The 25,134-nt window shown below is 36.3% G+C and overlaps 1 protein-coding gene and 1 pseudogene across 1 annotated transcript; one reads left to right on the top strand and one right to left on the bottom strand.

Annotated features, from left to right (window-relative positions):
* Positions 1–1,516: 1,516 nt before the first annotated feature.
* Positions 1,517–9,166, bottom strand: LOC122296683 (annotated as a pseudogene).
* Positions 9,167–10,563: 1,397 nt separating this feature from the next.
* LOC122297275 (cytochrome P450 CYP82D47-like) lies at positions 10,564–12,814 on the top strand. The gene is made up of 2 exons (XM_043107294.1): positions 10,564–11,703; positions 11,961–12,814. The coding sequence occupies exons 1-2, from the start codon at positions 10,753–10,755 to the stop codon at positions 12,597–12,599; spliced, it is 1,590 nt and encodes a 529-aa protein (XP_042963228.1). The 5' UTR covers positions 10,564–10,752; the 3' UTR covers positions 12,600–12,814.
* The last annotated feature ends 12,320 nt before the right edge of the window (positions 12,815–25,134 follow it).

Below are 25,134 nucleotides of genomic sequence, written 5' to 3' on the forward strand. Positions count from 1 at the left end.
TCCCTTTGTCGCCTTATTTTTACTTTTTCTATCTCTGAGATTCAAATTTGCTAATAACAAGTTCTATATTTATATACAACTTTAAGTGGTTTAGCATGTATTACATCTTAGATTTGAATTTAAATATGTATTCACATCAAATTATTAATATATATAAGTGACTCAATCTTTATCGAAATTGGCTCGAAAGTTACATCAATTTAGAAATTAAATAAAATGTTCGTACATCTCTGTCACGATGCAATGCAAATCTGTAGGAAATCCATGATCAGACGCAAATCTGTACTTTTCTACGAGGTTCGTTCGCCTGTTCTTTCAATTCATCTTAATTTAATTCAGAGCTCCAAAATGTACTCTTAAGTAGTCAAAAGGCCAACCCGTTACATCAAATTGATGGAATTTCCCGTCGTTCATGAGAGAGAGATATGATATTTAATTATTTTTGTGCGTATATATCCTTGACTTTACGTTAATTTCATTGGAATTATCACAACTCATCTTCATCTCATGGAATGTTATAAAGTGGCAATAATTCATACAGTTTGATTTTTAGACCTACCAATTTATATATTCGAAGTTCTTGTACATCCTCCATATGTAATACCTATATGCAATTCCTGTCCAAGCGGCCATACACATGACTTTTGGGTAAAAATTATATATCATCATGACTCAATGTTAATTATTATGATATCAAATTTAAGATTGTGAAGGTTTTGCTTATTATTATTTTTACTTAAACACGTATGAAGACATATCGAGTGTGATGATATATATTTAGTTTAGAGTAAATAAAATAATCAGAGTTCTATGTAGCAAGTTATTTGTGACCGATTTTTCTACTAAAATAAATTATTTTTATTGTAAATAATTTATCACAAATAATAATAATTATTTTTCTTTGTTTCAGTGGTTGGCGCTCTTGGGAACCTCCTACCAACTGGCTCAGCTGGAGAAGAGGGTTTTTTTTAGGGGGGGAAGGGGGGGGGGGGGGTTTGGGGGGAACTGCCTTGGTGTTGGGCGAAGCAATTTGGGGCATCTTCATTATGGTTTCTGGCACCGACAGAAGAGCGAGGAATGTCTAGTAAGACCTCCTGGTCTTCTTCCTGACCCTTGACCCTGGTAATAGTTGAAGGGGTTGGAGAAGCCTTCCCGTGCCTCGCCTTGTTCTTCTTCTTCTTCGCCTTCTTCATCCTCTTTTTCTTTGCCCTCGACATGGTTTGGGAAGCATCGATGAAAGGTGACCAACTCTACATCCCGACTCCCAACCATGAAGGCAGTCTGCAAGGCTTGGTGGACAACTTCCTCCTCCAGTGTCCTCGAAGGACACGAATGGCTCAGGAAGTCAAACGACGGCTCATGTGGAGGGGAATGAGTAAAGGAGCTGAATAGGACGGCTCAGAGGTCAGCTTCGTCTTCTTTCTCCAAGAAGTCGAACGACAGCTCGATGTACGGCTCAGCAAAGGCAGTACGTCTGCCCGCCGAAGAAGAAGAAGGTTCAGAGGTGGAGCGTAGCCTACCTAGGAACAATGTCATGCTCTCCCAAGTTGAAGGGATTGGGATCTCTGGACAAACGTACTCCCACCCCCTTGCCCACGAACTCCATGTCTTTGGGATGCCCCAGCGTGGCTCGCAGTCTCCCTAGTAGAGCCTCGAGAAGAAGGACCACAACCCATAGCCTCGCCCCGAGGGGCGTCACTCCTGCTCTTGAGCCCTTGCAATTTACCAGCTGAAGTTCCCCACAACGATTCGTGATGAACCTTTTGCCGTTTCCCCTTGCCACTGAAAGGACTTGAAGCACACTTCTACCCCCGGGGCAAAGGGATCTCACCCAAAATATCCCAGCTAGTCACATACGAATGATCGGGCATACATAAGTAGTCCTGTATGTTTTCATCGGAGGGGGCTGAATCTATGAGTGACTCCTCAGGGTGGGCCTTCACCCATGGAATCATGGTGGCGAGCCGAGCGTCCTCCTTCTGGTTCAACTTGATGCAAAGGCTTTGGGATGAAGGGAGGAATGCCCAAATAGCCCGAACCAGATACTCCTAATGGACCTCCTCTCTTGCGGGTTACTCCCATCCTGAGCCTGACATGAAGAATAATTCCCAGTTCTACTCTTTGACGTTCAAGTGTCGCTGCTCAAGGGTAACAATCTTCTAGCTAAGGGCACAAGCCTGGAAGCTGCATATGCTCCCCTCGAGATGGTTTGCTTGGTAGATGGATCAGAACTTCTAAGCAGTTAGGTTCGGGTACCCCTTCGCGATTGAAGTGAGAGCCTTTCTGTAGACGACGCAAATGGATATCAGGAGCTGCTAGGCATTGGGGCTAAGATGGGCCACAAAAGGGGAGGCACAAGCCACTTGCAAACATGAAGGGATAGAGTCTGACCCGAGACAACATCACATCAGAGTCCACTACATGTTGCCCCACCCTGGGGACTTCGACGACCATCGAGGAGGGGATGTTGTACATTGAGCAAACAGCCTGAAGATCCACAAGCGTGACAGTTTATACCCAGTTCTTCCCCGCAAAGTAGAGGGGCTTGGGCTTAGAGGAAGCTATTGAAGCCATGGAATTAATCGAGAAGAAAGAGGGAAGTGGCAAGTGGAAAGTACGGACAAGTGGAGACGAAGAAGGAGGCAAGGAAAGGTCTGGGAGGAGAAAGGAGTTCTGAGAGAAAGAGAGGGGACACAATGGCAGAAAGGGAGCTTTAAGAAGGACTGATAGTGAGGTAGAAGGAAACATAGGGAGAGAGAGAGTGGCAGCAATGGGGGCAATTGGAAAGAATGAGGCCTTATATAACCAAGGAGGACAAAGAGGCATGTGGGAAACGAAGCAACACTGATAGTGATGACATGAACAAAACCACATGTAGATCCCCAACGGGTGCGATTGGCACGAGTGACAGCCGCTATATTGGGAGCATGGGAAGCACGGGGCAATAAGTTCCCTGGGATATGTGAAGGGGAGCAACCAGCCTATCAAATCATCTGTCAGAACATGGAATGGCTGTAGGAATTGAGGATACGCTCACTTATGGAAAGTACAGGTGGCCTCGGCCACTTGGGAACTCAACCGACGGCTGACAATGCGAGAGTGGGAAAAGGGAAAGTAAGGGAAATGTAGAGGGCAAGGGATGGTCTGCAACCAAGGGTCTAAGAAGAAAGAAAGGCTAGGGGTCGACCCCAACCATCGGAAGTTGGAGAGTCTCCGCAAGCATGGGCCTCCCCCGCAGATGTTGGATGGTCGTGGGCACACGTTCAAATGGGTAGGGTGAGGTGCATTGAATTCCCACCATATGATTGTGATAAGAATCTATGGAGTACTATGAGGGGTGGCTCTTATGGAAAGAGGCCCAAGCCTAAAAAGACTTAGCTACGGAGGCTTTAAGCACCTCAAATGGGGGCTGAAGTAGGCTAGGGGCCTGAGATGGGAGTCATGCATAGGGCACATGGCGCACCCCCTCATCCGAAAGGGCCCAGGCAACGACCCAGTCTGGTCGAAGAGCCCATCATAAGGCCGCAGTCACTTGGGGCTCTGGTGACTAACCGAGCCTTGCAAAGGGGTACATGGCCAACAATTGCTGAAAAACACAGGTACCTAGGCGTGCTTGATCATGGGCAAAACAAGCGAGGGAGCGAGGGACACGCCATATTTAATGAGTTTCAAGGAGCCTTAACACGTAAAGGTGTCCAGGTGCTGTAGGATAGCATGACCTCATCCTAGCATCTTGGCACAGCACGATATGACATCTCACAATCTCTCATGTGAACCAAATACAAGTAAGGTATAAATACCCCAATCCCACCTAGGGGGAGGCTCTTTGCTCTTTTTTCTTCTTCTTGATTCACTTAGCTTTCTTCCCCATTCAAACATTCTCAACTAAATTTGGTATTACAGGGTCCTCGAACTTCATCGAAGCCCAATCTTCTCTCTTCTTGCTAGTGTTGAAGGTTTGGGTTGCTGTGGTACTGCTTGGGTTGCGAAACACGGCATCAATAGACGCTTCCAAATATTATTCATGATCATGCTGAATGATTACAAGCATTTGATGGTCAGGTGTATTTAATGAAAATGTGTTGATTGTTTGGACGTTATTTTATAGGCTACAACCTCCAATTATTATTAAAGAAAATTATACTCATCATCCTAACACTACACACCACATAAGTTTTTTTTTTCTCTCTCTCTCTTAGCAAGTATGTGACGAAGTAAGAATCATGAGTAAGAGCACTCACATCCGGACCCGCATCGGCCCTGCATCTCTATATTTTGAGATAACTTTTAGGGTTTTTACATAAAACCCATCTTCATCCGGATCCCCAAAATGGGGTCCAATTTAAGGCATCCCATATTCGCCCCAACGGTTTTGGAGCTCGACCCGCGACTTCTTCTCCCTCCCCTCCCCGGAACGCAGCACCTGCACCCCTCCTTGGTCCAATCGAAGGTGAATCTCCGATTATATTGCCCCGATTTGTGGTTTTTGCATTTGGATCTTTGGTTTCCCATTGTTGAATGTTTGGGAAATTTTTTCTTGCCCCTCGGTTGGTTCCTGTGTTGATTTCGACGTTGGTTATGGTTTTGTGCCTCCTGTGTTTCTATCGGCGAGGGAATGTGTAGTGTTTTTAGATGGGAATGTTTCTATCGGCATACCATGTGAGTGTTTCTTGTCTCTGTAACCGACCAATTTGGGGGCAAAATGCTGTGATTTTGTTGTGCCTTTTATTGCTGTGATTTTGCAGTGATTTTGAGTTATTATTGCTTTGATTTTGGCTCGGCATGGTTTTTGCATTTGGATATTTGGTTTCCCATTGTTGCATGTGAAGGAAATTTTTGGTTGCCTCTCGGTTGGTTCCTGTGTTGATTTCGGTGTTGGTTATGGTTTTGTGCCTCCTGTGTTTCTATCGGCGAGGGAATGTTGTTGCTGAATTGGGAATTTTTCTATCGGCATACCATGTGAGTGTTTCTTGTCTCTGTAACCGAGCATTTTGGGGGCAAAATGCTGTGAATTTGCTATGAGTTTTATTGCTGTGATTTTGCTGTGATTTTATCATATTATTGCTGTGATTTTGGGTATGTGCCAATGTTGGGATTTGTGGATTTGAGGATGCTATAAACTGTCATTTGGGTAATTGCCGATTTGGGGATTTGGGGATTTCTCCATTGCTTTTGTGTGATGTTTGGTCACTGTTGGGTTTGGTTATTGGTGGGTTATTAATCTACCCGAGATGATAGCATGAAACCCAAACTCAGTTAACTTTTACAGATCATGTCGAGCATTGTCATTGTCACTTCTGTCGGAGCACCTTGTTGTTGAAAAATTCATGTAGATAGAACATATGTTTTCCTAATTAGAAATGCAAAAGTTGATTTTGGATTTCTCTGCTGTCATTGAGTTATTGAATGGCACCTATTATTTTTAGTGTTCCATTTTTAAATGTTAAAAATGTCCTTCTCTATCGATACATTTTTAGTGAGAAATTGAATCTGAAAATGAGATCAAACAGAACAAATTGACAGCAGATTTGGAGATGTTGTATGTCAGTTTGTGGCAGCAAAAAAAAAATTATTGTAACAAGCTCATTGAAGGAAGCTCATGTGCTATTGTGTTGACAAGGTGTGAGACATATGGTGAGGTTCATTATTGACAGTTTTGGAGGAGATAATGCAAACTATGATGATGCTACTGCAAACTATGCTTATGCTACTGAATTTGTGGTTGTTTTTTTAAGTTTCATCTTTAAGGTACTTGTGACTATCTCAGCTGTCTAATGATATCTCAGCTTGGCATCTGTCAGAAGGGATGAAATGGGATTAATTATCATGTCATATTGTTGTTGATATGTTGTTACATTTTGCTATGCCTCAGTACATAATATTATGTGAATATGAGTGGATAGACCTTCTTACCGTGGCTGTACTAGCCAGATACCATTTTATATCTGGTGGATGAATATATTTGAGTTCATCTATATCTTTATACACACGCACACGGACATATATATAAATCTGTACACACACATATTTAGTATACATTGGCCTTAACATTTATTTTATTTTTATATGTCTGGTTTTTTTGGGTCATTGTCTCTTTGATGTGGGACACAGGCTATGAATATATTTTTTTGTTGGTCATTGAGTAATTTCTTCGTTGTTGTTTGGTCATTTGCAGTGTTTCGTGTCATTCGGGGGAGGGGGGAATATAATTAGGCTATGATGATGGGGTTAATTCATAAGGCCCCATCGATATGGCGGGGTAATTTTCACCCGAATCGTCATATTGCAGTTTGTGGTACATACCACAAAAGGCAATCGGGGTTCGGGTGAGATTTTGCAGCCATTCGATGTTGGACTCCTTGCTTACACATGATGTCAATATTTACACCATTCTGAGCCTTTATAATTATTTATATATTCGATATATTATTAAACCGGATGGGGATGCTCGTATTTTTGGTTATTTTGTTTTGCATGTTGTTTGGTATCTTGAATTAATTTGGTTTAATTATGTGTAAACTAAACCACAAGGCTGTGATGATGACAACCGTTTGTGGGGATCAAAAACCAAACATGAAGGTGATATCTTTTCTAATCTCTATATATTTTTTTAGAGATGGATTCACAAGACTTGACTAGTATGTACTTCACGAACCTCCTTAGTCAAGATCCTCAACTCGACCCCACTTACGGTGGGCAAAGTGGAAGTTCTCCATTAACCCTGCATGACTCTCCAACCCTACACCCTAACGAGCCCATCGGCGTTAGGAAATCAGTGAGGGGTGCGAATTTCACCCCCGAAGAAGACAAGTTACTTGTCTCCGCTTGGCTAAATTGTAGCCTTGATGCCGTTCAGGGAACAGATCAAAAACACTCCCAACTCTGGGAAAAAAATTTTGAGTACTTCCAGCAATTTAAAGAAACCACAACTGAGCGGACAATAAAATCTCTAATTCATCGGTGGTCGGTTATCCAAAAGGCCACGAACAAATTTTGTGCCAAACTAGCCCAAGTTGAAGGGTTAAATCAGAGTGGCATGACCGACCAAGACAAGGTAAAAATTTTCAATCCTTCTTGTTTTACTCTAAAATTTCTTATCTTCTACATTGGTTTAACATTTGTTTTTTTTTTCCATGCAAGTTCGACAAGGCCAAGGTTATGTACCAAGCGCTAGAAAAATGCTCCTTCCAATTTGAGCATTGTTGGCACCAATTGAAGGACCAACCTAAGTGGATTTGGCGCGCCACAAAGGATGATCCAAAACGAAGGAAGACGATGTCCCCATCCCCGACCCCAACTCGATGTTCTGGCGCTACAATTGATTCAGCTTTTGATATGGAGGCGGATGAAGTCATGGAGAATGAAGTTATCGAGTTGGACCGACCAATTGGAAGGAAAGCTGAGAAAGGAAAACGAAAGGCCCAAAGCAAGCAAACAGAGGAAAATTTGCAACTCAGAAAGATGAAGTATACTCTTTTGGAGGAGTCACGCGCTCAGGAGAAAGAGTTTTATCGAATGAAGGCCGAGAAGATGGAGTATGACAAGGAAAAAGAGGAAAAAAAATTACGCCTTGAGGATGAACGACTGAGGTTGGAGGCCGAGAAGATGGTAATTGAGAGGGAAAAGGAGCTCGCCAAAATTCGTCAAGAGGACAAAAGGTTAAGGTTGGAGGCGCAGAAACTCGAGCTTGCCACGAAAGAAAGTGATCAGCGCATTATGATGATGGACGTGAGTGGCATGCCTGAAATGAAGTTATATTTCCAGCAACTCCAGAGGAAAATCATTGCGAGACGCAGTACTTCTCAAGATTGAAGTTCTTGTTTTTTAATATTACCATTTTAATGTATAAAAAGCATGTGATTGTATTTTTTAACAATCACATGTATTGTAGCCTCAATATGCTTGTGCAAGTAATATGTTATAATAATTTTAATTTTTATTAGTTATAAAATTTTCATCATCATATAGATTGCAAAGCTTATACTCAAGGAAAGGCATTACTAAAAGGGTTTTACCATTAACATAGTTACCAATGACACGAAGGAAATACAAATGCAAAGCAAATCAATTCAAATATAAAAGTAAATAACACGAAGGAAATACAAACTCAAAGCAAATTAATAGTTAAACATAAATCTTAAATAACATGAAGGAAATACAACTGCATGCCATATCAACTCAAACAAGAAGATCTAATAACACGAAGGAAAAGAGGTCATAGTTTGAATGCAACAGGGCTAATTTTGGGAATATAATAACCATTGATGTTCAATTAGATCTTCTTGGAGCTGATGATGTGCCGAGCTATCTCTAATATGATGATGACGCTGGATGAAGTCCGTAAGCTCAATTGTATGATTGCGTGACAATTCTGGGAGATCATCATCAAGTTGATCATACTCAATGTTTAGACTCTCACTATCATCACGTTCGTCTTCAATGATCATATTATGTAAAATAACACATGCTTTCATAATATTTGTTAGGTCCTTCACTTTGAACATTCGGGAAGGTCCACGAATGATAGCAAATCGTTGTTGAAGTACCCCGAATGCACGCTCGACATCTTTTCTTGCGGATTCTTGTGCTTTCACAAAATTTTTCTTCTTGTTCCCTCGTGGTGATGGAATCGTCTTCACAAAAGTTCGCCACTTGGGATAAATACCATCCGCAAGGTAATACCCCATAGTGTAGTCGTTGCCATTGATAGTGTAATTGACAGCAGGAGCACGCCCTTGAGCAAGTTCCGTAAAAATAAAAGATCTTTCTAGCACATTAATGTCGTTATGTGAACCGGGCATACAAAAAATGCATGCCATATCCAAAAATCATATGAAGCTACTGCTTCTAAAATAATAGTTGGTTCATGGATGTGGCCAGAGTACATACCTTTCCAGGCTGCAGGACAATTTTTCCACTTCCAATGCATGCAATCAATGCTTCCGAGCATTCCTGGGAATCCTCGTTGTTCACCAACCAACAGCAATCGGGCTATATCATTAGCATTTGGAGACCGCAAATATTCATCAGAAAAAACATTTACTATTGTCTCAGAGAATCTTTTTAGGCTCTCCATTGCGGTGCTTTCACCGATACGTATGTATTCATCCATAAAATCTCCAGTAACCCCATACGCCAGCATTCTAAGTGCTGCGGTTATTTTTTGCATAGAAGATAAACTGAGTCTTCCGGCATTATCTCTTCTCTGGACGAAATACGGCTCGTAAGACTCTACCTCATTTAGAATACAAAGAAATAGGGGACGGCTCATCCGAAATCTCATTCGAAATAGATTCGAGGGATATACTGGATTTTCTGCGAAATAATCACGAAATAGGCGCTCGTGTCCCTGGGCATGATCACGCCGAATAAACTTACGTGGGTGCCTATTGTCACACTGCCTCGATGACTGTCCATCGACCTCCTCAGTATGAACATCGCTATCATCTTCAGAGGATACGTATGTCAATAATTTGCGAAAGAAGGTATGAGCCATTTGATGAAAGGAGTGGGAGATGAAAGGATAGAATAGAATCTCTGCTCTATAAATGAAATGAGACTTGAGTTTGTGAGAATGTGAATGTTAGTAATATGCTAATTTATAGAGGAAAAAGTTACCGTTACACTACAAACAAAAAATGTTACCGTTTGAGAGAAGACAAAAAAAGTTACCGTTAGAGAAAAGACAAAAAATATTACCGTTGGAAAAATGACAAAAAATGTTACCGTTGTAAAAAGGACAAAAAATATGACCGTTGGAGAAAGGACAGGTAATATTACCGTTACAACCAATTTTAAAAAATAAAACATCAATACGTGACTACGGATCCTCATTAATCTTTAATTGATAAAGAGTACTCTTCTAAATAAAATTTCCATCACGTTAGAAAATGCATTAATTTATTAATAAAATTTACTATTTTTATAATACGATTAATGATTTGAAAAAATACTATATTGGGTAGTCAAAATCATATAAATATTTAGTAGAAAGTGATATTTGAAAAAAAAGATAATAAGACAAAAGAGTTAGTAGTTAGGATTGTAAATGGAAGAGAGAGAATAAAGTAATAAAAAAAGAATAGAGAAATATTATTTAATAGAATAGAGATAGGGATGGGGAATGGGATGTAGGAGGTTTTTAGAATATGAATAAAATTTAGGGATAAATTTGAGGAAATGTGATTTTGAGTTAAATTATAAGGATGGGGATGAGAAACCGGATGGGGATGCTCTAAGAGAACTTAATTAATTTAGCAAGAATAAAACAAATAAAAATTAAAAAAATTTAGAAATAAATATAATATGTGATCTGTAGATGATAAATAGTAAATCTCTTTTACTATTACTCCATGTTCTCCTGATTATTTTAATTTTGGTGTAATCTCTATTTTAATTAATTTTGATCTTTACGGTAAACGTAACCCCTAGCTAAATACAGCCCGTACAACCCAGCTTACGCATTCTATTCGAATAGAAGTCGGATCTGACATTTATAAAAAAAGGATTTATTTATTTATTTTTGAATGAGTCATTGCGTGTTACTATCCCAGAAGAATATAATTTCGTTGAGATCAAGTGGAGGAATCATGGGAATCTCGGCCAACGAACCTCGTGCACTAGGCAGCTTGTGTGAGGCCAAGCAGGTCAACGGCCGGGAGGATCCAATAAAGAAAACTTAGGACATGATCTAAAGATATCCAGCACCAAGCTGCCTCCGACCAGAATTTGCTGATCAGCTAGAAGCCTAGAATGGATTTTCTTTCACCTTGCGTAAATTCCGTCGTAGTTGGAGTACTCGTCATAGTTCTGTTTTTCTTACATGTTTTAAGGAGGTCTAGAGTTAGCTTGCTCAAAACAGCCCCAACTCCAAGAGGTGCATGGCCCATTGTAGGCCACCTCCCTCTCTTGGGAGGAACCCAACCTCCCCACAAAACTTTGGGAGCCATGGCTGACAAGTACGGATCGGTTTTTACCCTTCGAATAGGATTGCACCGTGCTGTGGTGTTGAGCAGTTGGGAGATGGCGAAGGAGTGCTTCACAACCAACGATGTCGCCGTTTCCTCTCGGCCAAAACTTGTCGCTTCAAAGCACATGGGCTATAACTACGCCATGTTCGGCTTCACACCCCATGGTTCCTATTGGCGTGAATTGCGGAAAATCACCACCATAGAGCTACTATCTAGTCGACGGCTTGAACTTCTTTCGCACGTTCGAGTCTCCGAAATTGAGACCTCCATAGAAGAGCTATACAAACGTTGGAGCGAGAATAAGAACGAGTCAGGCCAGGTTTTGGTGGAATTGAGGCAATTGTTTTGGGACTTGAATCTCAACTTGATTCTTAGGATGATTGCTGGAAAGCGGTATGACGTTTCTGCTACTTCTGATCAGGCACATAAGAAAGAGGCACGAAGTTGTCAAAAGGCAGTGAAGGACTTCTTTCATTTCCTTGGGGTGTTTGTGTTGTCAGACGCCATTCCTTGCCTTGAGTGGTTGGATTTGGGGGGACATGTGAAGGCCATGAAAAGAACTGCTAAAGACATGGACAATATCATTGGGGAATGGCTAGAAGAGCATAAGCGGAAGAGAGTTTTGGGTGAGGCTAAAGGGGAGAAAGATTTCATGGATGTACTGCTTTCTATCCTCGATGGCGCAGACCTTGCGGGCTATGATTCAGATACAATCAACAAAGCCACATGTTTGGTAGGCATTCATAAATTTCCTAATTGAGTTCCTTTTGATGACTAAAATCCAACGGACCATTACCCAAACAAACAGGGAGTGATAGCTCAATCACTTATCTAAACCTTACAAAATTTTTCTACTATAAAATATATACTAAGATAAGATGAGTTCTTTTCCCATCAAGTAAGACTTTAAAAATACAGCAAAGATTTCAGTATAAAACCATAAAGATTATTTCTTTCAGAGTATATTTTCAACAAAATTGCATTTTGCAGAATATGATAGCAGCGGGTAGTGACACCAACACAGTTACCCTAACTTGGGCAATATCGCTCTTGCTGAACAACCTCCATGTCTTGAAAAACGCCCAAAAGGAGCTTGACGACCAGGTTGGAAAGGAAAGAATCGTTGAGGATTCAGATATCAGTAAGCTGGTCTATCTCCAAGCCATTGTCAAAGAGACATTACGTTTATATCCAGCAGTTCCGTTAGGTGGGCCCCGTGAACTCACTGAGAACTGCATGATAGGCGGTTACCATATCCCTAAAGGCACTCGACTTATTGTGAACATTTGGAAAGTCCAAACAGATTCAAAGATATGGTCAGACCCACTGGAGTTCAAGCCGGAAAGATTTCTATCAACCCACAAGGATTTTGATGTCAGGGGTAAACATTTTGAATTGATCCCATTTGGAGGTGGTAGAAGAGTGTGTCCCGGAGCAACATTCGCCCTTCAAGTGGAGCACTTGACGCTGGCTAGAATGTTACACATGTTTGAGATCTCAACTCCCTCGAATGCACAAGTTGATATGGCCGAGAGCTCTGGATTGACGAACATGAAAGCCACTCCACTCGAGGTTCTCATCACACCTCGCCTACCTGCCAAGCTTTATGGATCAAAAACCATCAAGTAAAGGTCATGCAGGGACGAAACTGCTGCGATTTATGTAGTGGGGGGCCGAAGGCTATTATATAAAAAAACTTTTATGTAACAAATATTAAAAGATTACTTAACGTGTGCATGAATATATAGTTAGTTTCAGTTTGAATATAAAATAAAAAATGAAACATTTAGTATGCCAATTGATATCAATTTTCTTTCGATAAATAAAGGTTATTTATTATCGCATTTGTTCTCAATATAGACTACCAAATAATTTATGAAATTCATCTAAGGCCTCAAATCAATTCCATAGATGAATTTCTTAAAATTTTAAAAATATTGATCAGATCCTAATCCACTATAGTAATGGAGTTGCATTTTTATTTAATTAAAGTACTTAAGAATATAAGTATACGAAACGAATTACATAATTAGATTCGTATAAATATATAAGATTTTAGAATACAATAATACGCTTTGAATAGTAATGGGGATGGCCTCTCTATTTATTTTAGGCATTTGGGATTATAATTTTTAGGTATGAATTACACCATTAAACTTGTAAAAACACTTGAGATGTTATTGTGTAATAGGAAGTTTCTAGTTTTAGTAAATAGTAACTTTTCTAGAAAACTAAGTTTTAGTAAACAGTTGGTAGACCGCCAGTAGCCACCGCAACTCCCCTCGCACGGCCAACAGGCCACTTGCCATCACGCGGAAATCCCCTGTTTTTTATTCCAGAAACAGAGCACCCATCCCTCCTTCTACCAACCACTGCAACCACCTCAACCGTGGGATAACCACGCCAGAAACCACCCAGGCAGCCACAGAAACCGACGACCGCTTCCACCCTTGGTCCGTCGTTCACACGGTAAGCCACCGGCAACCTCTCCGTTGCTCTCTCTCGGTTTATCTATCTCTTTCTCCGCATCACTTCTCATCTCTCTCTCTCTCATCAATGCTCAGCTGCCAGCTCCACCCGTGTATCTGCCACCTCACAGCTGCACCCCACGGTGAGCTCCATCTTCCGACCTGGTTTAGGTATGCTTCCCTGCAAATACAGAATGGCTAATGGGCTTTTACGTAAAGCTCTAGAAAGATTAGTATGTTTTGTATGTTGGGCTTACTTTACAATGGGCCATCTTATTATGGGCTCGTAGTATTCTATAGTTAGAACCTTGAATTTTTATTAATTAGATGGCTTCTGTAATTCTATAGATTATTAACATATTAGAGTATTTACATTGAGTTTATATAAAATTTCTTATAATTTAATTAAAAATGATATTTTTTTAAAATTTTTTCATAAATTTTAGTCATCTTTCAAAAATCTCCTACATCTCATTCCATATACTTTCTCTATTCTATTAAAATAATATTTCTCTATTATATCTTTATTACTTTTTTCTCACTTTTATTTACAAACTTAACTACTTAATATTTTTTTGTTATATTTTGAACTATTACTCTAGTAAATATTTTAAACAAAAATTTTAAATTTTTTTTTGTGGCATTGGGTATGATAATATTTTTAAAATTATTTTTTTATATTTTCGTAATTATTTAAATTATTTTTAAAATTATTATTTAAAAATATAACAAATATCAGTAGGATAGAAAGTGTAAATAATTGAAAGAATAACTTATTTTATCTATTAGAATAAAATATGGATAAAAATGGTTTAGGAAATAAATAGTGGTTCTCCAAATATGGGGAATCACTGTTTATTCCCTAAATCTTTTCCCTAAAATAGGGATCTAGATGTAGGAGATATTTTGATCAAAATTATATAATAAATCTCAAATTATAGGGAATTCGGTGCTTTGGGGTACCGGATGTGAATGCTCTTAGTGAATATTTTCTTATTTTGGTGGTGATACTACAATGGTTTGAAGTCAAAGTGTAGGTAATACATTACGAAAGTCAAGTAAACGGAGTTTCTCTACTAGACCTTGCATAAAAAGAAAATGAATTGAGGTTAGTTTTAAAAATATGCATGATATGTTTTTAAAAGAAAATGTGAAAACAACCCTAGTTAAGTATTTCTGCATTACTCATGAAATCTATAAGAAAGAGAAAAATGTTTCTTGACATGACTAGTATAGATATGAACAATATTTTGACATGTTTCTGAAATGTGCAAAAAAGAGCAAACATGAAATATGAAAATTTTGTACATGTTATATGAATGCATTCTGAATCTGTTTTCAATATGTGAAACTGATATGAATATGTTCAGTAGTCTGTTTGATATGATATGCATTTGAAAAACCTTTGGCATGACTATCTAATTCTGTTTCTGCTCTGTTCAATTAAAGGACTCTACCATAAGGGATGTACATGTTATATGTTTCTGATATGATATGATATGATATGGCCCTGCCATGGGAAAGAATAATAATAATATGTTATGATATGTATCTGCTTGGTTATCTACAGAGGCACAACCCTACCACGGGGGTTAAACATGGCTTTTATTCTGATAAGATGCTTTGACATGATGATGATAAAGAATCAGATAGATTATGCCAAAGTATTTTTGAAAATGAATAAGGAAAGTTTCACCATATGATATTGTCTAGTTTAGTTACCGGGATCAACCGTACTACGGAGGTTAAACATGGTATGTGATATGATATGATATGATACGATACGATATGAAATGATATGATAAAATGAAGAAAGATGTGCCGTTTTAAATATGAATAAAAAGTTTTTGATATGATATGAATAGTTGGTATTAGAGCAAAGCCATGGTAGAGTTCCGCCTGTGATTTTTGCCTACAGCACTCTAATAGGTACCTCTATATTTGGTCTTTGAATATGAATAGTTTTCTTGTAATTAATGGTTTATGAAATATCGCTCTGATGTTTTGATAGCATGTTTTTGAGATACGTATTCTGAAAAACAAATGTTTTATTACTGCATATTGAATTATCTGAAAAGGCTTATGTTTACACACTAGTATATGTACTTTACTTAATAAGTTGTTGATAACTCACTCCTTATCTTCAAAACATTTTTCAGATTGTTGCCCAGATGACTAACACAAGAGGGGGGGGGGTGAATTGAGTTATATTAAAAAAATAATAATTATAAATCAAATATATAATATAAAATATAAACAAAATATGAAATAACAATAAATATAAAGAGTAAGGGTAAGAGAGAAGCAAACTCAGTATATTAACGAGGTTCGGCCCCACTGCCTAGGTCCTCGCCTCAAGCTACCCCTTGAAGATTTCCAAATTCACTATTCAACCTCTTTCAGGTAGAGATAGAAATCTATTACACCTTTGAACAACACCGCTACAAAAGATCCGTGTAGAACACCCTCTACACTTGTAATCACCTTATACGTGGTGATTCAAGTATTCCCCGTATAGAATACTTTCTACACGCACAAGGTTTATACACACATTTTTTCTGATACAAGAGCTGATAGTGGGTAGGTTATCAGAAAACACTCCTCAATGAGTGAAATAAGAACAATACACTGCAAACTATATCTCTCAAAATGAACAAGGATTAAGGCTCAATGCTTAGAGAAAAGAGAATGAAAGCTTTGAATGAATGTTGTATGCTCTTGGTGTTGTGAATGTGAAGCTCTCAAATGATCTATTTATAGGCATATGAGACTTCATATTCAAATTTAAAAAGATTCACATGTCAAAGACAACATCATTCACTTTTTCAAAAAAATCAAACCTAATCTTTTACTTTTGGTATATGACAAAATGAGTACACTTTCCTTTTCAAAAAATTCTAACCTAATCTTTTACTTTTTGCATATGACAAAATGAGCACACTTTCCTTTTCAAAAAATTCAAACCTAATCTTTTACTTTTTTTATATGACAAAAGGTGCACACTTTACTTTTCAAAATTTTCAAACAAAATTATCTACCTTTTGCATAAGTAAAAAAAAACATCAATCACTTTTAAAAATATTCAAATAAAACATGCACATGTGAAAGATGACAATCAATCATCTTTAATATTTTCAAAATTCAACCCTTTAATCAAGGCATACATATGTAAAAGATGACAATCAATCATCTTTCAAAATTTTCAAATTTAATTTTCAAAAAAATTCATGCACATGTGGAAAACGTATTTTAATGCTTTATGATAAAATATTAATTTTGAACATTAATCCTAATTTCAAATTTTGAAGAAATTTACAACATTACTCTATAACTTTAATGTGAACTTGTTCCCTTCTTCTTCATGCTTGTTTCCTTGATGTGCTTGACTCCATTGTGTAGACAACTTGAGGTTGAGATTTCTTTATTCTTTGAATTCATTTGTTATCATCAAAATTCATGTGTAGATATATAATTACACAAATCTTGAAACCTAGGGTTCAACAATCTCCCCCTTTTTGATGATGACAAATACTTGATAGAACCTAAATCCTGTATTGATACTTAAGCTCCCCCTGAGAATGTGTGCTAGTTTTTCAAGCAAAAGTATAAATATAATTCCAAGCATATATAATAAGTTTAGTAATTCAAACAATGTTAATGCTCTAATCTAACACTTCTTCCCTTTTTGGCATCTTTAAAAAGGATCTGCAACAAGTAAATAGACCTGAAGAAAACGGTGCGTTAGTAAACAATGTAGATATTTGAAAATAAATAAATAAATAAATATATTTGATCCGTCCGTGACCCGACAAGTGTGGCTGAAGATTTGAAAAAATCGCCTGATGTTGTTGACAAACGAGATTGAAGGCTCCGAGTTTATAAAAAATGTCATTTTCACCGATCGGAAAAACAAATCACATTGCTCTTTGACTTGGATGATAGCTCGTCTGGTTCTTTATGCTATCTCTATAAAATCAGTCTTACAGTTCATTCAATCCGCATCAAGTTTTCTTCTCATCTCTATAACTCATCTGCATTCCTTCAACATTCTCGTTTTAAGCCTTCTATTCTTTTCTCAATGGCTCATTCTTCTAACATTTCTCTAAATCCATCCATGAGGCATTCTGTAACTCAACCTCCTGTCCTTTCTGCAGCTGCCATTGGTACCATGTTGCAGCAAGAAAATAATAATCTGACTAATAAGTCAGATTCTGATGCTATCTATGACTTGTTAAGCCTTGGGACTCGCTACTCTTCCTCTATTGTTGCTTTTTCCCAACGGCTACAGGCTAAAAATCATGAAGTTGAAAAACTCAAAGAACAAATTATTGTACTTCAACGAATTATTCAAGAGTCTCACACAAGGGAAGGAATCATTCGGCAGAAGAATAAACAGTTGAAATTTTTATTAGATTCTTCATTTCGCTTGCCGGTTCCCATGGATAAGAATGACATGATATTATATGAAGAGAATGAGAGTCTCAAAAATGAGGCTAAAAATCTCAAGTTTATGTAAAAGTATTTAAAAAATTTATCTCTATTTTTATTGACTCTGGTCTATCTTTTAAGAGATATTCATAACATGCATCATACCTATTTCTCTTCTGATCGTACATAATTTATCTTCTGGTAAAGGTTTTGTAAAACTGATCGTGTGTGTTTGTGAACTCTAGTACTATATCTCCTTTCTGCACATGATTTCGAAGAAAATGATATCTTATTTCAATATGCTTAGTTCTAGAATGTTGTATTGGGTTCTTTGAAAGATTTATAATACTTGTATTATCACATTTGATTGGAATGTGATTATACATGAGTTTAAAATCTTCAAGTTGTTGCTTCATGTAGAGAACTTGAGCACAACAACTACCCGCAGCAACATATTCTGCCTCAGCAGTAGATAGTGCAACAGAATTTTATTTTTTACTAAACTAGGAAACTAGTGCATGACCTAAGAAATGACATGCTCCACTAGTACTTTTTCGATCTATTTTACAGCCAGCATAATCTGCATCTGTGTATCTGATTAAATCGAAAGATGTGTGCTTAGGGTACCATAACCCTAGGTTAATTGTACCACTAAGATATCTAAGAATGCGCTTAACTGCAATTAAATGTGATTCTTTTAGAGATGATTGAAAGCGTGCACATAAGCACACACTAAACATAATATCTGGTCTACTAGCTGTTAAATATAATAAGCTACCAATCATACCTCGATATATTTTCGAGTCAACTGACTTACCGAATTCATCTTTATCAAGTTTAGTTGATGGGCTCATTGGTGTTCCAATTTCCTTAGCACTTTCCATCCCAAACTTCTTCAGTAATTCCTTAATATATTTTGATTGATTGATGAATGTCTAACTTTTTGCTTGCTTAATTTGCAATCCGAGAAAGAATGTAAGTTCTCCCATCATGCTCATCTCAAATTCTTACTGTATAGTCTTAGCAAAAACTTGACACATATTTTCATTAGTAGCACCGAATATTATATCATCAACATAAATCTGAATCAAAAGAATATCATTATTTTCATATTTAATGAAAAGAGTTGTGTCGATTTTTCTTCGTGAAAAACCTTTTTCAATCAAGAAACCACTTAGTCTCTCGTACCAAGCTCTAGGAGCTTGTTTAAATCCATATAGTACTTTTGTGAGTTTGAAAACATGACTTGGGGAAATATGATTTTCAAAACCTGGAGGTTGCTCAACATATACCTCTTCATTTATAAAACTATTTAAAAAAGCACTTTTAACATCCATTTGAAAAAGTTTGAAATTTTTATAACAAGCATATACAAGTAGCATTCGAATAACTTCTAATCTTGCGACTGGTGCATATGTCTCATCATAATCGATTCCTTTTTCTTGATTAAAACCTTGGGTTTCAAGTCGAGCTTTATTTCTAGTAATGACTCCAGACTCATCTTTCTTGTTTTTAAAAACCCATTTTGTTCCAATAATAGTATGATTTTTAGGTTTAGGAACAAGTGTCCAAACATCATTTCTTTCAAATTGATTTAACTCTTCTTGCATAGCTAGAATCCAAGATTCATCAAGAAGTGTGTCATCAATATTTTTGGGTTCAAGCTGAGATAGAAAAGCAGTATGATTGCAAATATTTCTAAGAGATGATCGAGTACTTACACCTCGTGAAGGTTCTCCCAAAATTTATTCCACTGGATGATCTTTCACAAATTTCCATTGTTTGGTTGCATCTTGTATTAAATTTTGATGATCTTTCCTGATGGTTCCATGTTAAACTTCTTCTATTGTGTTCTCTTTGTTGAGATTGAGACTTTCCGTGTTATTTTTATCTCCCGCTTCTTCATCAATAGATTTCTTGGAGAGCGGAGAATTAGATTCATCAAATATTACATGCATAGATTCTTGTACAGTTAAAGTCTTTTTATTGAATACTCTATAAGCTTTGCTATTAGTAGAATACTCGAGAAAAATACCTTTATCAGATTTTGCATCAAAGTTGCCTAAATTATCTCTGTCATTCAAAATAAAATATTTGCATCCGAATACATGAAAGTAACTAATGTTGGGTTTTTTCTCATTTCAAAGCTCATAGGGGGTTTTATCTAACTTAGACCTTAGCATAACTCTATTTATAATATAACATGCAGTACTTACTGCTTCGGCCCAAAAATAACTAGGCAAGTTGTTCTCATTGAGCATTGTTCTTGCCATCTCTTAAAGAGATATATTTTTCCTCTCTACTACCCCATTTTGTTGAGGAGCAGAAAAATTATGCACATAACTATTTTCATCACAAAATATTTCAATATTTTTATTAACAAACTCTTTTCCCCTATTACTTCGGATACTTAAAATAGTATAGCCCTTTTCATTTTGAATTCTCTTGCATAACTTGGTAAAGGCATTATGTGCCGCATCTTTATAAGCAAGAAAGATGACCCAAGTATATCTAGAGAAATCATCAACAATAAGAAATGCATAATATTTTCCTCCTAGACTTGCAACTCTATTTGGTCCGAAAAGATCCATGTGTATTAGTTGCAATGGTCTAGTAGTGAAAATATGTTTCTTAGTTTTAAAAGAAGTTTTTGTTTGTTTACTAAATTGGCATGCATCACAAATTTTGTCTTTAAGAAAATTTGTTTTTGGTAAACCTCTCACAAGATCATTTTTTGAAAGTTTGGAAATAAGTTTCATGTTGGCATGACCTAATCTTCTATGCCATAGCTAACTAGTTTCATTTTGAGCTGAAAAGCAAATAGCATCTTATGAGGTAATTTCTTCAAAATCGATTGTATAAACATTATTGTTTCTAAAAGCAATAAAACAAATATTATAATCATGATCATTCAAAATAATGCACTTATCCATTTTGAAAGTAACTGTAAATCCTTTATCACATAATTGACTTATGCTTAAAAGATTATATTTTAGACCTTCAACAAGTAGAACATCTTCAATTATAAGAGAAGATTCATTACCAATTTTAGCTATTCCCACGATCTTCCCCTTCGAGTTGTCTCCAAATGTTACGTGTCCTTCTTCTTTAGATCTAAAATCAAGGAACTTAGTCTTGTCTCCTGTCATGTGTCTTGAACATCCACTATCTAAAAACGACTTGTTTTTACTTGTGGATGACTTCATGCATACTTATAAAGACAATTAAAATGATTTTTCTTGGTACCCAAGTTCTTTGGGTCCTTTATTTATTAGTATTAGAAGAAACAAGATTTTTAAGTATCCATATGGCTCTAATAGTCATTGTATGATTTCTTCTAATAGGACAAGTATGATAATTATGACCATTTCTATTATAGAAATTGCAAATAGCATGTGACATATATGAAGAACTTGAATGATTATAATAATATATTTTTTTGACAAAATTATTTTTATGAAAAGAATTTTGATTATTGGTCTTTGATGTAGAAGGAATATCAAAGAAATTTTTATAAGGTTTGTATTTTTATTTTGGCATATATCCCAAACCTGCCTTATCAAAAACACATATTTGACTACCAAGAAGTTTTTCAAAATTTCTTTTTCTATTCGTAAAGTTTTCAACAATATTTTCTAAATTGGTTTTCTTCTTATTCAATTCAAGATTTTCATATTTCAAAATGATACTTTCTTTTCTTAAAATATCAATTTCATTTGTTAAAGAAAAATTTCTTTTTCAAAGCAGTATATTTGATATCTAATTTTTCAAATTCCTCATAAATCTCTTTTAAAACATTTTGCAATTCTTCATATGAAAGATCTTCAATATTATCAAGATTTGTTACCTCAATGTCATCTTTAACCATAAGACAAAGATTTGCTGATTCTCCATTGCTTGCTTCACTATCTAAGCTACTTGAATCATCATCCTATGTAGCTTTCATTGCTTTCTTGCCCTTGTTTCGATCTTTGTTTAACAGAGGACAATCTGGCTTGATATGACCAGGTTTATTGCATTTATAACAAATTAAAGTGTCATTTTTACCTGAATCTTTCTTGGAAAACTTTTTGAAGGATTTCCTCGGAGGAGTTTTATTTTTCTTTAAGACCCTCTGAATTCTTCTTGTTATCATCGCAACTTCTTCATTTTTGTCTTTATTTTCCTCATCTTCATCACTTTCACTTTCATGAAGAACAACTTTAAGTGCCAAGCTCTTCTTTGACTTTCCTTCTTCTCCTCCTATTTTCAATGTGTTCTCATGGGTGATAAGTGAATCGATGAGTTCATTCACTTCGAGCTTCTTGAGGTCTCTAGCTTCAAGAATCGCTGTCACTTTTGATTCCCAGCGTTTTGGTAGAGAGTTGAGAATTTTTCTTACTATCTCCACCTTGGAATAAACTTTGCCAAAAGCTGTCAAGCTGTTTATGATGTTAGTAAAATGAGTGTGAATACTAGAAATAGATTCATCATCATTCATCTTAAACATTTCATATTCATGAGTAAAAATATAAATTTTTGATTCCTTAACTTGCGAAGTTCCTTCATAGGTAACTTCCAAATTATCCCAAATTTCTTTTGTCGTAACACAAGTCATTATTTTATTAAACTCATTTTCATTGAGAGCATTAAATAATAAATTCATAGCAGTTAAATTTAAAGTATAAAGTCTATCGTCTTCATGATCAAACTCTTCTTCTTCCTTTTTGACCTTTACTCCATCAACCACTTTTATTAGAATATAAAGTCCATTTACAATGCATTTCCAGATTTCTCGACCTTGAGCCTAAAGGAATATTCTCATTTTAACTTTCCATAATGAGTAATTATCTCCACAAAAGAGTGGAGGCCGACTGCTAGATTGACCTTCACCAAATGAAGCTGAAATGTTAGCCATAAGATCTTAACTCAAAAGATAGTTAATCTTATAATAGAGCTCTTAGCTCTAATACCAATTGTTGCTGATCATAGCCACCTAACAATTGTACCTACCAGACTAGCCAGCCACCGTCTCTACCGGTGCACTGTCACCCATGGTCGGAGAGTCTTGTTTCGGTGACACAATCATAAGCGAGAATTCCATGAGTGATCTGCCTGTATGAACATTACAGGTCAACTAGCGCTAATACCAATTGTTGCCCAAATGACTAACACAAGAGGGGGTGTAAATTGAGTTGTATTAAAAAAATAACAATTATAAATCAAATATATAATATAAAATATAAACAAAATATGAAATAACAATAAATATAAAGAGTAAGGGTAAGAAAGAAGCAAACTCAGTATGTTAACGAGGTTCGGCCCCACTGTCTACGTCCTGGCCTCAAGCTACCCCTTGAGGATTCCCAAATTTACTATTCAACCTCATTCAGGTGGAGATAGAAACCTATTACACTTTTGAACAACACTGTTACAAAGGATCCGTGTAGAACACCCTCTACACTTGTAATCACCTTACAAGTGGTGATTCAACTATTCCCCGTGTAGAATACTTTCTACACGTACAAGGGTTATACACACCCTTTTTCTGATACAAGAGCTGATAGTGGGTAGGTTATTAGAAAACACTCCTCAATGAGTGAAATAAAAACAATACAGGACAAACTATATCTCTCAAAATGAACAAGGATTAAGGCTCAATACTTAGAGAAGAGAGAATGAAAGCTTTGAATGAATGTTGTATGCTCTTGGTGTTGTAAATGTGAAGCTTTCAAATGATCTATTTATAGGCATATGAGACTTCATATTCAAATTTAGAAAGATTCACATGTCAAAGACAACATCATTCACTTTTTCAAAAAAATCAAACTTAATCTTTTACTTTTGGCATATGACAAAATGAGCACACTTTCCTTTTCAAAAAATTCAAACCTAATATTTTACTTTTTGTTTATGACAAAAGGAGCACACTTTACTTTTCAAATTTTTCAAACAAAATTATCTACCTTTTGCATAAGTCAAAAAAAGCATCAATCACTTTTGAAAATATTCAAATAAAACATGCACATGTGAAAGATGACAATCAATCATCTTTAATATTTTTAAAGTTCAACCCTTTAATCAAAGCATACACATGTAAAAGATGACAATCAATGATCTTTCAAAATTTTCAAATTTAATTTTCAAAAAAATTCATGCACATGTGGAAAATGTATTTTAATGATTTATGATAAAATATTAATTTTGAGCATTAATCTTAATTTCGAATTTTGAAGAGATTTACAACATTACTCTATAACTTTAATGTGAACTTGTTCCCTTCTTCTTCATGCTTGTTCCTTGATGTGCTTGACTCCATTGTGTAGACAACTTGATCTTGAGACTTCTTTATTCTTTGAATTCATTTGTTATCATCAAAATTCATGTGTAGATATATAATTACACAAAACTTGAGACCTTGAGTTCAACACAGATGATGTGGATAATCCAACTAGGGGTCAGGAATAGAAATTGGAGTACAGGAAGCTGAGAATAAAGAGTCAAGTACCTAAGGGTACCGATACTAGTAGAAAGGTTCCTTGATTATTTGGATTTCTTTATGATATTTGGGGTTTAGTGAGATGTATTAAATTATCAGTTTATTATTTTAGAGTTATTGGAAGATCATAGTAAACATATATTTATATTATTTGATTATTACTTTGATGACTATGTGGAGGAATTTATGTTTTAAGTTGGCAACGATGAATTTATATTTTCTTTGAAATCTTTAGAGATTTTATTTGCATTGGGAAACATGATTATAGATGATAAGTACTAATTCTCGATTCATCTGGGTTCGGGGCATTACAGTAGGACACATGTTAAGAAGGTGACAAAGTGTGAAGAGATTGGATTGTGATTCAAACTTGTCATGATACTTCTTATACCAAATACTATTTCATTCAATCAAACACTTTTTGGTAAAAAAAAAAAAAAAATATGGTTTCAACCCTAATGAAAATCTGAAAATTTGGAAACCAACCGAGACCTATATACTTGGAGAAAATTGAAATCCAAAACTGGTTTGCAACCATAAGCCACTCGATTATGTTTACATGATTTCTCACTTGGTTAAATTACTTCTAGATGCAATTAATCACTCAATTACATACCTTTACATCTTGGTAATTACATTTAACCAAGCAAAATTGCATTTGAACTTAACCCTAGCAAAACCTCTAACTAAACCCAATTGAAACCCCAAATTGAGTCAATTAGGTTAAACCCATCTTTAGCCCAACCGAAACCCCATTTTGGCCCAAGCTTCCTAAGCAACATTCTTCCCA

This window comes from Carya illinoinensis, chromosome 15, assembly GCF_018687715.1.
Source record: "Carya illinoinensis cultivar Pawnee chromosome 15, C.illinoinensisPawnee_v1, whole genome shotgun sequence".
Taxonomy (NCBI): Eukaryota; Viridiplantae; Streptophyta; class Magnoliopsida; order Fagales; family Juglandaceae; genus Carya; species Carya illinoinensis.

Coding starts and splice junctions, on each gene's coding strand:
- LOC122297275 (XM_043107294.1), top strand. CDS start 10,753: ATGGATTTTCTTTCACCTTGCGTAAATTCCGTCGTAGTTGGAGTACTC. Junction 11,704..11,960: donor TCAACAAAGCCACATGTTTG/GTAGGCATTCAT, acceptor TGCATTTTGCAG/AATATGATAGCAGCGGGTAG.